The sequence below is a fragment of the Clupea harengus genome, chromosome 17 (assembly GCF_900700415.2).
Source record: "Clupea harengus chromosome 17, Ch_v2.0.2, whole genome shotgun sequence".
Taxonomy (NCBI): Eukaryota; Metazoa; Chordata; class Actinopteri; order Clupeiformes; family Clupeidae; genus Clupea; species Clupea harengus.
The window spans coordinates 16,511,717-16,529,216 of record NC_045168.1 but is presented as its reverse complement, the minus strand read 5'-3'; the positions used below and the strand labels follow the sequence as shown (position 1 = coordinate 16,529,216).

Below are 17,500 nucleotides of genomic sequence, written 5' to 3'. Positions count from 1 at the left end.
CATGATTTTCCCTGCCCGTTTCCTGGTTCTTGAAGAGTACAAGTCCTGGAGGCTGGGCAGGGGAGCACCAATGATCTCCTCTGCTGCTCTTACTGTCCGCTGCAGTCTGTCCCTATCCTGTTTGAACCAGGCCGTGATGGATGTAAAACTGGCTCACTTCCTCATTGGCCGCACCGAGTCCATTCTCTGCTGGGCCTTAATGGAGGTTCTTGAGGAACAGTAGTGAGGGGGTGCAGTGGTGAGGGGTGGTGAGGGGTGCAGTGGTGAGGGGGCTGGGGGGTGAGGGGGTGGGTGAGGGGGTGCAGTGGTGAAGGGGTGCAGTGGTGAGGGGGTGGTGAGGGGGTTGTGAGGGGGTGCGGTGGTGAGGTGGTGAAGGGGTGCAGTGGTGAGGGGGTGGTGGGGGGGTGCAGTGGTGAGGGGGTGCGGTGGTGAGGGGGTGGTGGGGGGGTGCAGTGGTGAGGGGGTGCAGTGGTGAGGGGGTGGTGAGGGGTGCAGTGGTGAGGGGGTGCAGTGGTGAGGGGGTGGTGAGGGGGTGCAGTGGTGAGGGGGTGGTGGGGGGGGTGCAGTGGTGAGGGGGTGTCTATTAAAGGCCACTGTCATCTCCACAGTCTTAAGCTTGTTCAGCTCCAGGCTGCTCTGACTGCACCAGAGCGCGAGCCGTTCAACCTCCCCTCTATTTGCAGATTTGTCACCATCTTGGATGAGTCCGATGACTGCAGTGTCATCTGCAATCTTCAGGAGTTTAACAGTTGGGGCCTTAGAGGGGCAGTTAGGGCCTTAAAGGGGCAGTTGGGGCCTTAGAGGGGCAGTTGGGGCCTTTAGAGGGACAGTTAGGGCTTTAGAGGGGCTGTTAGGGCCTTTAGAGGGGCTGTTGGGGCCTTAGAGGGGCACTAGCACATCCCTGGGGGGCATCTGACGTGTACACTGTCCCTCTTGATCAAATAAACAAATTGATTGATTGATTGATTGATTGATTGATTGATTGTTGAGCTGACCAAGCATTTGGAATGTTGGAACCGGAACTTAGTCATGTTGTTTTTTAACATGAAGAGGGGCTTCTTCAGAGAAGGGTGAAAGGGTGGTCATCTGCCAGGCCTACTTTCTGGAAGTGATTTAATAAGTAGGCCTAGAGAGAGGCTTACTGAGTCGCTGTTGATGTTCATGTGTTTAGACTCTGTTATGTTCATGTGTTTTGACTCTGTTATGTGGTTATTCATTTTCATGTGTTTAGACTCTGTTATGTGGTCGTTAATTAGGCCTTAATGTTCATGTGTTTAGACTCTGTTATGTTCATGTGTTTAGACTCTGTTATGTGGTCGTTAATTAGGTCTACCACAAATGCCGCAGATCGATTTATACCGCACACCTATATTTTGTCATTCACAATTTTGGTCACACAATTCAGGATCAGGATATTCACAGATTAAATAGGTTATTACCTACACAAGCCTAAAAATACCGTAAAGCCCATTTCTGTTCTTGTCATTGTACATATGCAAAGCAAAGCAGCCACCCCGTCCTGAGAAACATGCTGAAGAGTTTCCATGGACACGGCCCTGCAGACTAAATCAGGATGCGTGTCGTAACGGCGGCCTGCCGTGAGAAGAGCGTTTGTGCTGCTGCCTGGGGGGGGGGGGGGGCAGACCGGCGCAGCCTCCGGACGGAATGTTAAATTTCCTCTGGCCTGTCCCGTCCTGTGACTGGGGTCTGTCTGTCCTTATCTATAGAGCTCTGCTCCGATAACTCCGCTCAGTTTATTCTCACCATCTGCCGGGCCGAGTCGACCGGGTCATGGAACAGACGGCAGTGTTTGCGCCGAAAACTGGGGGAGAGTTTACCAGGGCTAGAGTGCATCAGTGTCGCCCTCTGCCCCTCTTTTGTACTGGGCCAATGCCCTTTACCCTCTTTTAGATAGCATAAACTTTAAAGGTATGATAAATAAACATACACTTCTCCTGGCTTTCAACCCTTTTATGCATTTGTTTACATGTATAGGCTCTCACAAATCGTTAAGAAATGCATAAAACACCTCAGATATAAGTCATTACTGTAGGTCTACAAGCATTTCATTTTGTTCACCTTGTAAGTGTACGAGTGTTTCCTGACTGGTTGACACTGATTAACTGCATCCGTTTGTTTAAAAGCCCGTGGTCTTGAGAAATCCTTTGATACTTGGAGAATTTACTTGTCTGGAAAATCGACTGAACTGCACCAAACCCCATAGTTTTGTATGCATTTATGCACATACGTCTCTTGTCCACCAGAGGTCAGTAGCACCTAGTTTGTTTTGGAATGTTCTTAGAGTTCTACACCAGACTACAGACTGCTGTGACCTCTGGTATGCTCAGCGCGCAAGATGTACTGGCTTTATAAATGCGTAAACATAATTCCAACAGGCTTTAGGTTTGTAAATGTGACCTCAATCCTGCCTGTTGTTAGACCCCCCCCACCCTCTCCTCTGTATATGCCTACCTTTTAGATCGATCACTAAGCAATGGTAATGTAATGTCACTTAATGAGGCACTTTGTTAGAGACAAAATCCACTGAAAATTAACAACTGCAGTGGTTGATCCACTCTTCCTGTGGCCTATCCCTGTGCGACATTCTGGAGTGGTAATTTCCCCATTTGCGACCGTGTGAGCGCGGGAGGGGAAGAGGAGTAATTTGCGGCGGGTGTGAGTGAGTGAGTGAGAAGCACCGAGGCGAGACCCCCCAGGTAAGAGCTGATGAATCACGCCACAAAAGGACAATGCTGCATCCTCTCCCTTCCCAGTGTATCTCGTTTCGAAATTAAAGTAGTGTCTTAAACGACGGCAAATGCCACTAGTGACGGGCTCATCTTACGCAGGCCATTGTTACTGGATGAGAAAGGATACAGTACCGAAACACAAAGCCAGATATTGCTATTTGTTCCACACCCTACTGTAACCATTTACATTACATGAGTGGGTGCTTTCTCTCGGTGGAAGGAAGACCTTACACGCAGTTATAACAGAATTTGGATTCGGGGGCCTCACGCTTTATCGATTGCCCGTCTTTAGCCAGATTAAAACTAACGGAGTACAGTCAACATGTCAGCCGTTCCTCTGTGAAGAATTCCATTCAGAATTCCATATCGGACCCATGTGGGTTTGGGTGCGAGGAATGGGAATTTGGGGAATTCAGGTGTGTCTTTCAGCCCAGTGTCCCTCCCAAAAGAAAGGAAAACAGTGTTGTATATTGACTGTATTTGTGAACTAGACTTCCATTGCACTTTTCACCTTTCCAGTAACCCTCTGAGAGATTCCTTTTTTTGTTTTTAACATCATACATTATATTGGTACAGCAGTACATTAAAACATACACAGACAAATGACAATGAACAATGACAACAGAGAACAAATAAATAAAATAAAATACATCACAAAACAAAGAGGAAAGAAATAGTTATCCTTTAACAACCGTGTGGAGGAGACGTAAAAGTCTATCATTTTTTTTTGTTATTTCTGACCAAACAAAGAGAATTAAGAAGCAAGTCCATTTCTAGCTTAAAGACATGGAAGGATCGCTGTCCTTGTAGCCATTTTTGTTTGTGGAGGAAACATTTTGATTGCAAAGTAAAAAAGTTTACAATAAATTCCAAAGGATAGTTCACAGGGTTATCATAATAAAAGAGAAAATCCTTTGCAGTAAGGGAATACGATAATTCAAAAAGATGATTATTTAAGTCATTAATAAACATTTTTGTCTTCTCACACTCAAAAAAGAGATGCAACATTGTTTCATCTGTGTTGTCACAAAAGGAACAAGCAGAGCTTGTGTCAGTATATTTCGCTATATTGACATTCATTGGGGATATTTTATGTAGAATTTTGAAGTGAACCTCCTTTACCTTTTTTGTGATACAGTATTTACTGGGTAACAGCCAAGCTTTTTGCCAGTTAATATCCTGAATCAAGGATCCCCAGTAGAATTTCCCTCTAGGTGTTATTCTTTTTCTAAATAGGAAGATCTGGCGAATATGTTTATTATCACACTTTCTGTCTATCACACCAATCCCATTCAAAAGCAATTTATGTTGTGTTACATTGTCCATACCAAAATAAAGGTGACTTAGGGATAGCTTTAGTGACTGAGTTAAATTCCCTAAATGGGCCTCTGAGAGATTCCCAAAGAGAGGTTGGGACCCAAGCGTGACGTGACGTGACTCACAATAGTGTGTGTTTTCCAGCGGCCCTCAAGCGTGACGTAACACACAATAGTGTGTGTTTTCCAGCGGCCCTTGCGGACAGAGGGATTCATGCAATCTGAGAGTAGGCGCCAATTAAGAGACGCTCCTCTCTACACTCAGATTAATCTCATGGATGCGTTCTGAAAAATAAGACACCAGAAAAACATGAAGAGTGAGTGGCTCAGGGTGACGCATCTTAGTATAAAATGTCTAACATATTCTCTGACCGAGGGGCTTCGGGCAGAAACCGGCCGTGTCGCTTTCACTCGCTTATCTGGATTTGACAGTGACCTTTCTCTGTTAAGCATTTAACTACCTGTCGTGATGTCGCCCAGCACCTGCAGCCCTTAGTCACACAATGGCACCGAGGGCTAGCATACAAGCTAAACTAACAATGGCTATTTTGGGTGCCGTGTGCATTGTGCCTTGTGGCAAGTTCTCATATTTCCGCTATTCACTGTTTGTCATTCCCATGAGGTGATGCGATGCTTTAATGTGCCTGAACAATCGGAAAGCGTTTGACTTAATTTCATGCGGAGATTCATTTTCAGTTTTTATGGCTGTAAATACAATAAGTTTCTATCAGTTTAAGTTTCTATCAAGTTGAATGTACCGGTAAGTCATGTTTGAAATGTTAAGTTACACAACAGGCCAATATGAAATTAGATATGATCGTCAAAAATAATTTCAGTCTTTAAGATTGGACCGATATCAGTATCATATCTACAGTGTAAAATACTGGTGTTGATCTTGCCACCAATGCTAATAGGCATCATGATTAGGGCTCTAGGTGTCATGGTTACTCTGGAATGATGCAATAAAGGCCATGGACAGGAGACAGAACAGTGTGTCAGTATGATCCGAACTTAGTTCTGAGGAGATTGAGGTGAAATCAAATGAACATAGTTCTGAGGAGATTGAGGTGAAATCAAATAAACATAGTTCTGAGGAGATTGAGGTGAAATCAAATGAACTTAGTTCTGAGGAGATTGAGGTGAAATCAAATTAAGTGAAAGGGATTATGCTTTGTGTCTCAACTCATCAACATGAAGAAGACCACTGGCAGCTACAATGGTAGACAACAGCTCATTATGTGATATAGGACACTTTAGTAGATAACACCAACCGACACACACACACACACACACACACACACACACACACACACACACACACACACACACACACACACACACACACACTCATTATGTGAGGACACTTCTACTTTAGTAGTTAACACCAACCCACACACACACACACACACACACACACACACACCAACCCACCATCTAAGATCACGCTCCCTGAAATTACACAGACACTTTTCAAGAACTCTCAGATTCTGGTTCAAACCACAGGCATACACTGACCTCTGTGAGAATGTCTGTCTGTGTGTGTGTGTGTGTGTGTGTGTGTGTGTGTGTGTGAGGTAGGATGTTGAGGAGGTGATTTGTGTGTTCCCTTCCAGGCATGTGAATATGCTCAGGAGTCTATATGACACTCCCTCCAGCCTCCCTGCTCTCACCTTGTATAAGACACCACCCATACCATCACACATACACACACACGCACGCACGCACATAAACACACACACAGACTTTCCAAGGGGATTCACAAACATCAGTCTTCTCAGTCTGCAGCATCTGACTCTGGAGATCACCTGGTACCAGTGACATTTACTGTTTGAGGTATGAGCTAACAGACTTACACCTCTTTCTCACTTTAGTAGATTATCTTACCACAGAAATATATATTTTTTTCTTTTTGAATTTTCTCTATAATACATTTTAGTCTATTGTTACAGCCTGAATTATCATAGAATTTTAGTTTTATGGATGCATTTTTTTAGCTTTTAATTTCCTTTTATTACATATATTAAATTAGCTATTTCATACATATATATATATATATTTATTAGTGCTGTCAAACGATTAAAATATTTAATCGCGATTAATCGCATTTATGTCATAGTTAACTCAAAATTAATCGCGATTAATCGCAAATTTTTATCTATTCTAAATGTCCCTTAGTTTATTTATTTTTTCCATCATTTTATTTGTATTTTAATGCCCTTATCAACATGGAAAAGTGGATTGGCTTGCTTTATGCAAATGTTTTATTTTATTGAAAACCAACATTGCCAAACAGGGCGGTACAAAATAAAATTATAACGTGCACATTTCAGGTAAACAAGGACAGCCTATAGTGCAGTTAAACCATGGTTTAATATTTTCTTTTTTTCAAGTTTGCTGGGAACATAGCAGTCAGGCCTCTTATTTCAGAAACAATGAACCGTAACAGTTAGGTTACCAATAAAAGGTAAGCCTACTACTTCTTTGCTTTCAGCCAGCTGCCTGTTGACATTTTCAGACAACAGTGAAGCTCGCTTCTTTTGCACAACACAACTTTTAAAAGTAAACTTTCCATTCAGAAGCTTTTTATCATCCATTTCGCCATATCGCGCTCACCATTCACTCAAACCGTAACGTTAGCCTACTACACAGTTTGCGAGGCCAAAAAGAATGTAAATCTAAAAAAAAAAAAAAAAAAAAATCGCGTTAATCTCGCGATAAAGAAATTAACGGCGTTAAAATGGGTTTGCGTTAACGCCGTTAATAACGCGTTAAACTGACAGCACTAATATTTTTATATAAACACATTGAATTAGCTATTAATGTTGTGAATGGGAGGTTTAAATTAAGAGTTTCATTGGACAGTTGGATAATTCTCAGCACATGGCATTTGAACTTGAACTTGAGTGGTGATCTTGAATGACGCTAGTTGCCATGAATCTCTAAGTCTTCTCTATCAGCTTCATCTGAGGTTATATCTTCTCTACCATGACTAGCTTTATCCCAGACGGATGTGGACTCTCATGAAGTCTTCTCTGTGTCTAAGGCTGAAGTGTCTCATTGATTCTCCTGTGTGTTGTATCCCAGACGGATGTGGACTCTCATGAAGTCTTCTCTGTGTCTAAGGCTGAAGTGTCTCATTGATTCTCCTGTGTGTTGTATCCCAGGCCGATGTGTTGGTTTCTCTGCAGAGGTGCTGAGATGTTGTCCCATTGATTCTCCTGTGTGTTGTATCCCAGGGGTATCTCAGAGGTGCTGAGATGTTGTTTCTCTCCTGTGCACTGATGGCCGCCGTCCTGCAACCCGTACTCTCCTCCTACAACTGCTCCTCCGAGTACCAGCACATCCCAGGTAGGAATGCGCCTCTGGTACACTAGGTGAGCAGGTCTCAGGTAGACTAGGTGCAAGCAGGTCTCAGGTAGACTAGGTGAGCAGGTCTCAGGTAGACTAGGTGAGCAGGTCTCAGGTAGACTAGGTGCAAGCAGGTCTCAGGTAGACTAGGTGAGCAGGTCTCAGGTAAACTAGGTGAGCAGGTCTCAGGTGAGACTGACCGTGAGTGGGTCTGAGGTAATGGGTCCTGGGCTGTAACTAAGCTGTATTCCCACACACACACACACACACACACACACACACACACACTGCCTCTCAGCCTGCAGACACGAGTGGAAACCCCAGAGTAAAAGCCATGCCATGTTTTTGACTGAGATGGTTTGGATGATGAAAAGTGATTGGCTGATATGGTTTGGATGATGAAAAATGATTGGCTGATATGGTTTGGATGATGAAAAGTGATTGGCTGATATGGTTTGGATGATGAAAAATGATTGGCTGATATGGTTTGGATGATGAAAAATGATTGGCTGATATGGTTTGGATGATCACAAGGCGCCACTTAGATGCACTGGTAGAGCTTTACTTCTGACCGTCTGAACGGATGTTTCCTCAATGTTTAGTAAAACTACTCGGTTTAGATGGTCCCCTTCTGTCTGGTCAGCTCTCGTACGTGCTGGATGCTGATGATGTGGTCACACTGTATTTGGATGGTCCCTTATAGACTATCTACAGATGCTCAGATTATAAACACTTTATTTATTTTCCCCCAATAGAGACCATCTACAGATGCTCAGATTATAAACTATAAACATACAGTTTATAAATAATCTGTTGAAACTGTGTTAACTACAATTTATGGTTATGGTTAGGGTTAGGGTTAGGGTTTGGGTTTGGTTAAGGTGATGTGATCTGTGAACTATTAGGGAGACTGAACTTGAATTCCAACAAGCCATCTGTCTACAGGTCTCTGTCCAAATCCAAATGAAGTTATAGCGCTAATTAGAGTCTAATAGTTCACTAATCATATCACCTTAACCAAACTATTAGAGAGACTGAACTTGAATTCCAACAAGCCATCTGTCTACAGGTCTCTGTCCAAATCCAAATGAAGTTATAGCGATAATGATCACTAACTATTTATTGTTACACCAGGTTTTTATTGCTCTTAGCTTGACTGTTCTCTCCCTTGTACGTCGCTTTGGACAAAAGTGTCTGCAAAATGACTAAATGACTAAATGTAAATGTAAATGTAACTGACAGAGCTATGTCTGTGTCCTTGTCCTCTCCTGTGGTGTCCTTGTCCTCTCCTGTGTCCTTTTCCTCTCCTGTGGTGTCCTTGTCTTCTCCTGTGGTGTCCTTGTCCTCTCCTGTGGTGTCCTTGTCCTCTCCTGTGGTGTCCTTGTCCTCTCCTGTGTCCTTGTCCTCTCCTGTGGTGTCCTTGTCCTCTCCTGTGGTGTCCTTGTCCTCTCCTGTGGTGTCCTTGTCTTCTCCTGTGTCCTTGTCTTCTCCTGTGGTGTCCTTGTCCTCTCCTGTGTCCTTGTCCTCTCCTGTGTCCTTGTCCTCTCCTGTGTCCCCCTCAGACAACAGCGACCTGAATGTTGAGTGCGGGGCGAGCGTTATCTTGCTGGAGGTGAACCTGTGTACGGCCAGCTGGGCCGGATTCGACCCCGCCCAGCTGGCCCTGAACGGGGAGCACAACAACAGCCTCTGCGGGGGCACCATCGACACCACCGTGGACCCGCCCGTCATCCGCTACCAGCTCCACGTCAACCACAGTGCGGAGAACCCCTGCAGACAGAGCCTACAGGTGAGAGGGAGAGAGAGGAGAGGAGAGGGAGAGAGAGAGGAGAGGGAGAGAGAGAGAGAGGAGAGGAGAGGAGTGGGAGAGAGAGAGAGAGGAGAGGGAGAGAGGAGAGGAGAGGGAGAGGGAGAGAGAGAGGAGAGGAGTGGGAGAGAGAGAGAGAAAGGAGAGAGAGAGAGGAGAGGAAAGGGAGAGAGAGAGAGAGGGAGAGAGAGAGAGAGGAGAGGAGAGGAGTGGGAGAGAGAGAGAGAGAGGAGAGGGAGAGAGGAGAGGGAGAGGAGAGGAAAGAGGAGAGGGAGAGAGAGGGAGGAGAGGGAGAGAGAGAGAGAGGAGAGGGAGAGAGAGGAGAGGAAAGGGAGAGAGAGAGAGGGAGAGAGAGAGAGAGGAGAGGAGAGGAGTGGGAGAGAGAGAGAGAGAGGAGAGGGAGAGAGGAGAGGGAGAGGAGAGGAAAGAGGAGAGGGAGAGAGAGGGAGAGAGGGAGGAGAGGAGTGGGAGAGAGAGAGATGAGAGAGGAGAGGAGAGGGAGAGAGGAGAGGAGTGGGAGAGAGAGGGAGAGGAGTGGGAGAGAGGAGAGGGAGAGAGGAGAGGGAGAGGAGAAGAGAGGAGAGGAGTGGGAGAGAGGAGAGGGAGAGAGGAGAGGAGAGGAGTGGGAGAGAGAGAGAGAGGAGAGGGAGAGAGGAGAGAGGAGAGGAGAGGAGAGGAGAGGGAGAGGAGAGGAGAGGAGAGGAGTGGGAGAGAGGAGAGGAGAGGAGTGGGAGAGAGAGAGAGAGGAGAGGGAGAGAGGAGAGAGGAGAGGAGAGGGAGAGAGGAGAGAGGAGAGGAGAGGGAGAGAGTGGGAGAGAGGAGAGGAGAGGAGAGGAGAGGAGTGGGAGAGAGAGAGAGAGGAGAGGGGGGGGAGAGAGAGAGGAGAGGGAGCGAGGAGAGAGAGAGAGGAGAGGAGAGGAGAGGAGAGGGAGAGAGGAGATGAGTGAGAGAGAGAGAGAGGAGAGGGAGAGAGAGAGAGGAGAGGGAGAGAGGAGAGGAGTGGGAGAGAGAGAGAGAGGGAGAGAGAGGGAGAGAGAGGAGAGGGAGAGAGAGGGAGAGAGGCTGTACAGACTTCTGAATCACTTCTGATTCGGTGTTGTTCAGACTGTCAGAGTACTGAACCAGATTTCTCTGTTTGCTGTGAACCTGGTTAGCCTCCAGCGTATGCGTTTACTGAGACAATCAAGATGAGGTTCTCTGTGTTTGACTGTCAGATTGTGGATGAGGTTCTTTGTGTTTGACTGTCAGATTGTGGATGAGGCTCCAGACCAGACAGGCCCCTTTAGCCAGTTCTCCAGGATCCAGTCGGTGGTCATCACCGGGTACATTGATACGCCGAAGTCATCTCAGGGCATCATCAGCTACTCCACCGACCTCTACTACCGCTTCTCCTGCCGCTATCCGCTGGAGTACCTCATCAACAACACGCAGATTGTGGCGTAAGTCACGTCGTACCTCACAACCTCATCATCAACACGCAGATTGTGGCGTAAGTCACGTTGTACGTTACAACCTCATTAACAACACGCAGATAGTCGCGTAAGTCACGTCGTACCTCATCAACAACACGCAGATTGTGGCGTAAGTCACGTTGTACCTCACAACCTCATCAACAACATGCAGATTGTGGCGTAAGTCTCATCGTACCTCACAACCTCATCATCAACACGCAGATTGTGGCGTAAGTCACGTTGTACCTCACAACCTCATCAACAACACGCAGATAGTCACGTAAGTCACGTCGTACCTCACAACCTCATCAACAACACGCAGATAGTCACGTAAGTCACGTCGTACCTCACAACCTCATCAACAACACGCAGATAGTCACGTAAGTCACGTCGTACCTCACAACCTCATCAACAACACGCAGATAGTCGCGTAAGTCACGTTGTACCTCACAACCTCATCAACAACACCCAGATTGTGGCGTAAGTCATGTCGCACCTCACAACCTCATCAGCAACACGCAGATAGACAGAGTCACAGGTACAGAGTCACAGGTACAGAGTCACAGGTACAGAGTTACAGGTACAGAGTTACAGTCACAGAGTCACAGGTACAGGCACAGAGTCACAGGTACAGAGTCACAGGTACAGAGTCACAGGTACAGAGTTACAGGTACAGAGTTACAGGTACAGTGTTACAGGTACAGTGTTACAGTCAGAGAGTTACAGGTACAGAGTTACAGTCACAGAGTCACAGGTACAGAGTCACAGGTACAGAGTCACAGGTACAGAGTTACTGGTACAGAGTCACAGGTACAGGCACAGAGTCACAGGTACAGAGTCACAGGTACAGAGTTACAGGTACAGAGTTACAGGTACAGAGTCACAGGTACAGAGTCACAGGTACAGAGTTACAGGTACAGAGTCACAGGTACAGAGTCACAGGTACAGAGTCACAGGTACAGTGTTACAGTTATAGAGTCACAATTACAGCTGCCGGTACAGCAGCGGCTCAAGTTCAAGTTTCTGTGTGACAGGTCCTCAGTGTCAGTGGCCACGAGTGACAGCAATGGCACCTTCATCGACACACTGCGGATGAGCCTCTACAACGTGAGTCACGCACCCACTCAACACACAGTGCTGCCTGGACACACACACACACACACACAAACACACACACACACACACACACACACACACACACACACACACACACAGCGCTTCCTGGACACACACTAGATGATAGACACATGACTGTGTTGCCTCTCCGGCTTTGACTTAAAGAAGGATGATTTTACATCCTGATCTCTGTTAAGATGTCTATTGAGGCTTGTCTGACCTTTGACCTTTCAGGACAGTGGGTTTGACCGTCCACTGGAAGTTCCCTCTTCAGGACTTGAACTGCGGACGAATGTCTACGTCGAGGTCAAAGCCATAAACCTCACGGGGAAGTAAGAGCACATTCATTCTCTCCACACAAGCGGTCACAGTGAATTGTGGGTAATGCAGTCTATGGTGGGACTACACCTACACAGTGTTAAACCTACTTGGGTCAGTGCTCATGCGGCCATCTGTAATTCTTGCAATTTGTTTATAGTGTCAGTTGAAAACCAGTGTCCTTAAAGAGGTTTCTGCCAAGTGGCTGAATCAGACAGAAGATTTGAAAGCGGTTCCGAGCGGTTCTGACCTGCAGTGTTTCCCTCCCATCTCCTCAGCTTTCACCTGCTGCTGGATCACTGCTTCGCCACTCCTTCAGCCTACAGCCAGGACAACAGCGAGAAGCACGACTTCTTCATCGGGTAGGAGCCTCCGCCCACTCCAGACTGAGACAGCAGCCTCCATCTCTACTCCAACTCTACTCTACTCTACTCTACTCTGCTCTATTCTACTCTACTCTACTCTACTCTACTCTACTCTACTCCAACTCTACTCTACTCTACTCTATTCTACTTTACTCTACTCTACTCTACTCCATCTCTACTCTATCTCTACTCTACTCTACTCTATCTCTACTCTACTCTACTCTACTCTACTCTACTCTACTCTACTCTACTCTATTCTACTCTACTCTACTCTACTCTACTCCACTCTACTCTACTCTACTCTATCTCTACTCTACTCTACTCTACTTTACTCTAATCTACTCTATCTCTACTCTACTCTACTCTACTCTACTCTACTCTATCTCTACTCTACTCTACTCTACTCTACTTTACTCTAATCTACTCTATCTCTACTCTACTCTACTCTATCTCTACTCTACTCTACTCTACTCTATCTCTACTCACCCTAACCCTACTCTACTCTATTCTACTCTACTCTACTCTACTCTACTCTACTCTACTCTATCTCTACTCAATCCCTGGTCTACATAGAGCACAGACCCTGAGTGCAGTGATGTTATGTGATGGACCATTCTGGTATGATCCTCCCAGCTAAGTGTGTGTGTGTGTGTTTGGTGTGTGTGTGTGTGTGTGTGTTTGGTGTGTGTGTGTGTGTGTGTGTGTGTGTGTGTGTGTGTTGGCACCCTCAGGTGTACCATAACTCAGAAGACCACCATGCTCCAGAATGGGGCAGCAAAGAACTCGCGGTTTTCCTTCGAGGCGTTCCGCTTCGTGGAACACCGCGACAAGGACCGGTCCACTATCTTCCTGCACTGCGTCCTGCGGCTGTGTGAGCCCTCCAAGTGCCAGGAGACCATGAATGTGGGTGACGTGGGGGCTGACTTTAGAACGGGTCCTGCCCTGATAAGGGCCTGATAAGGCCCTGATATGGCCCTGATATGGCCCTGTTTCTGGAGAGATCCATTCCAGGCTCCATTTTCTTGCTAAGCATGTGAACACTTTTGGCGTGCCTAACCTGTACTTGTGTCTCTGCATGTGGCAGTCATGTCCCTGTGTGTGTGTGTGTGTGTGTGTGTGTGCTGTCTCATGTCCCTGTGTGTGTGTGTGTGTGTGTGTGTGTGTGTGTGTGTGTGTGTGTGTGTGTGTGTACTTGTGTCTCTGCATGTGGCAGTCATGTCCCTGTGTGTGTGTGTGTGTGTGTGTGTGTGCTGTCTCATGTCCCTGTGTGTGTGTGTGTGTGTGTGTGTGTGTGTGTGTGTGTACTTGTGTCTCTGCATGTGGCAGTCATGTCCCTGTGTGTGTGTGTGTGTGTGTGTGTGTGCTGTCTCATGTCCCTGTGTGTGTGTGTGTGTGTGTGTGTGTGTGTGTGTGTGTGTGTACTTGTGTCTCTGCATGTGGCCGTCAGGGCACTCTCTCTCTACCCCTCCATGAAAGACAGAATGCATCACAGTGACCATCCACTACAAATGCCAATGTGTAACTTATCTTCATCACTATTATACACACAGGCGTACCATGTGCTGTCTCATGTGTGTGTGTGTGTGTGTGTGTGTATGTGTGTGTGTTTGTGTATGTGTGTGCTGTCTCATGTCTATATGTGTGTGTGCGTGTGTGTGTGTGTGTGTGTATGTGTGTGCTGTCTCAAGTCCCTATGTGTGTGTGTGTGTGTGTGTGTGTGTGTGTGTGTGTGTGCTGTCTCATATCCCTGTGTGTGTGTGTGTGCTGTCTCATATCCCTGTGTGTGTGTGTGTGTGTGTGTGTGTGTGCGGTCTCATGTCCCTGCAGAACTGTAACAGCAACAGTAATGGCCGCAGGAGGAGGGACGTGGCGCCGTACGGGTCAGAGTCCGATGATTCCGCCACGGTGACGGTGGGGCCCATCTTCACCAAAACTGATGAGGGTGAGACTGAGCCTCCTGCAGAGGGCGCCTCTTCCCCTACACCCATACCTACACACACACACACACACACCCACACACACACCTACACACACACACACACCTACACACACACCTACACCTATACACACCTACACACACACACACACCTACACACACACCTACACACACACACACACACCCACACCTACACCTACACACACACCTACACACACACCTACACACACACCTACACACACACACACCCACACCCACACCTACACCTACACACACACCTACACACACACCTACACACACACACACACCTACACACACACCTGCACACACACCTACACCTACACACACACCTACACTTACACACACACCTACACACACACACACACCAACACACACACCTACACACACACACACACACCCACACCTACACCTACACACACACCTACACACACACACACACACACACACCCACACCCACACCTACTCCTACACACACACCTACACACACACACACACACACACACGCACACACACACACACACACCTACACACACACCTACACCTACACACACACCTACACACACACCTACACACACACCTACACCTACACACACACCTACACACACACCTACACACACACCTACACCTACACACACACCTACACACACACACACACCTACACACACACCTACACACACACACACACACACACACACACACACACACACACCTACACCTACACACACACCTACACCTACACACACACCCACACCTACACACACACCTACACACACACCTACACCCACACCTAGACACACCTACACTTACACTCACACCTACACACACACACACACACACACACACACACACACACACACCTACACACACACCTACACACACACCTACACCTACACACACACCTACACCTACACACACACCTACACACACACACACACCTACACACACACCTACACACACACACACACACACACACACACACACACCTACACCTACACACACACCTACACCTACACACACACCCACACCTACACACACACCTACACACACACCTACACCCACACCTAGACACACCTACACTTACACTCACACCTACACACACACACACACACACACACACACACACACACACACACACACACACACACACCTACACTTACACACACACCTACACCTACACACACACCCACACCTACACACACACCTACACACACACCTACACCCACACCTACACACACCCTACACCTACACCACACCTACACACACACACCTACACACACCTACACACCTACACTTACACCCACACCTACACACACACACACACACACACACACACACACACACCCACACCTACACTTACACACACCTACACACACACCTACACACACACCTACACCTACACCTATATCTCCATTATTATATCTTCTGGATTATAAAAACATGTTGCCTCTTTCTCTTCTCTCCCATCCGCAGAGAGCAGCCCAGCTGCCTTGCCATACAGTGAGTAATCAATTCCCTTTCACTCATACAGTGCCTGATCAATAATATCCTTTTACTTATATACTTCTCCAGCTAACAGTAGAGATCCACATTAACATTAGGGAACAGTAGAGAACCACATTAACATTAGGGAACAGTAGAGATCCACATTAACATTAGAGAACAGTAGAGAGTGTGAGTCAGGGGACCTGTTCCAGCAGGTGGCAGTGTGTGTTCAAGTATGGAGGTGGAGATGGAGGTGGAGGTGGAGGTAGAGGTGGAGGTGGAGATGGCTCCTGAAAGAAACCTTGCCCTTGAGCCTGCTGCATCTCTACCTCCCTCTATCTCCCCCTCTCTATCTCTCCCTCCCCCTCTCTCTCTTTCTCTCCCTCTCTCTCTCTCTCTGTCCCTCTCTCTCCCTGTCTCTCTCTCTCTCCCCCTCCCTCTCTCTCTCCCTCTCTCTCTCCCTCTCTGTCCCCCTCTCTCTCCCCCTCCCTCTCTTTCTCCTCTCCCTCTCTCTCTCTCTTCCTCTCTCTCTCTCTCTCTCTCTCTCTCTGCCTTTCTTGATGTGTGTGTGTGTGTGTATCTGCTGCATCTCTCTCCCTCTTCCTCTCCTTCACCCTCTCTCCCTCTCCCTCTCCCTCTCGCTCTCTGAACGTGTCCTGTACAATCTGCTTGTCCTTTAGGTGCAGAGCGTCCGTCAGAGGAGGGTAAGACGGACGTTGTTGGGGTGGTGGTGGGGGTGATATTCGCCACCGCCGGGGCTGTTCTCCTAGTCCTGGCCGGGTGGTTCGCCATGAAGAAGTTCTACTGGGGCGGTGGGCTGGTCCAGGCGTTTGACTGACAGCTGGGACAGCAATCGGCTGCCTGATGAGATCCGTGTGACTGCCTCTCAGTGCGCCCCCTTCAGGACTGGAGTGGAATCTGTTTTCACCGGCCGCCACCACCGCACAGGACCTGCATGGATCCCTACAGCTGCTTGTACATGACACCCCTCCCATCTATGGCCTCCAAGTGCATATCTGTTACTGTAGTATTTTAGTGCTTTAAACTCTGCGTGTGTAAGAGACTTGAGTCCCTTGTATCCTGTAGCGCCACAGCTATAGATGACTAGCGCTGATTAGCCTCTCTATGTATCCTGTAGCGCTGCAGCTATAGATGACTAGCGCTGATTAGCCTATTTATGTATCCTGTAGCGCTGCAGCTATAGATGACTAGCGCTGATTAGCCTCTCTATGTATCCTGTAGCGCTGCAGCTATAGATGACTAGCGCTGATTAGCCTCTCTATGTATCCTGTAGCGCTGCAGCTATAGATGACTAGCGCTGATTAGCCTCTCTATGTACACTTATGCTTCAGTTTATATTTCAGTATTTGTATATCTTTTGGTACTTATGATAGTAAACTTTCAAATCAGTGCTGCTTTGTACATTGCTTTGAGATAAATCAATAGTTTTATACTAATAAATTCAAGTAAATCAATAAATACTTTCAACATGCAATGGCAAATGGTTGTGAAGTTTGAAATCTTTATGGAGGACACAAAATACCCTTTTTCACAAGTAAACTTAAACCTTTGAATTCAAAAATGTACATT

General features: G+C 47.0%; 2 protein-coding genes across 2 annotated transcripts in view; one reads left to right on the top strand and one right to left on the bottom strand.

Annotated features, from left to right (window-relative positions):
• The first annotated feature begins 7,347 nt into the window (after positions 1 to 7,347).
• On the top strand, positions 7,348 to 16,748 carry LOC105903770 (zona pellucida-like domain-containing protein 1). The gene is made up of 9 exons (XM_031584451.1): positions 7,348 to 7,414; positions 8,977 to 9,203; positions 10,470 to 10,660; positions 11,707 to 11,779; positions 12,023 to 12,120; positions 12,385 to 12,468; positions 13,203 to 13,374; positions 14,299 to 14,413; positions 16,591 to 16,748. The coding sequence occupies exons 1-9, from the start codon at positions 7,348 to 7,350 to the stop codon at positions 16,746 to 16,748; spliced, it is 1,185 nt and encodes a 394-aa protein (XP_031440311.1).
• A 664-nt stretch (positions 16,749 to 17,412) lies between these two features.
• zgc:162608 (uncharacterized protein LOC100037332 homolog) overlaps positions 17,413 to 17,500 on the bottom strand; it is a 5,741-nt gene continuing 5,653 nt past the window's right edge. The window contains exon 5 of the mRNA XM_012831566.3: positions 17,413 to 17,500. This exon is cut by the window's right edge and continues 1,254 nt beyond it. The gene's annotated coding sequence lies outside the window, so the exon portion shown is untranslated.

Excerpts from the sequence above, each read along its gene's own strand:
- LOC105903770 (XM_031584451.1), top strand. The coding sequence starts at position 7,348 with ATGGCCGCCGTCCTGCAACCCGTACTCTCCTCCTACAACTGCTCCTCC. Across the intron at positions 12,469-13,202 it reads AAGCACGACTTCTTCATCGG|GTGTACCATAACTCAGAAGA; the intron begins GTAGGAGCCTCC and ends TGGCACCCTCAG. Across the intron at positions 14,414-16,590 it reads CTTCACCAAAACTGATGAGG|GTGCAGAGCGTCCGTCAGAG; the intron begins GTGAGACTGAGC and ends CTTGTCCTTTAG.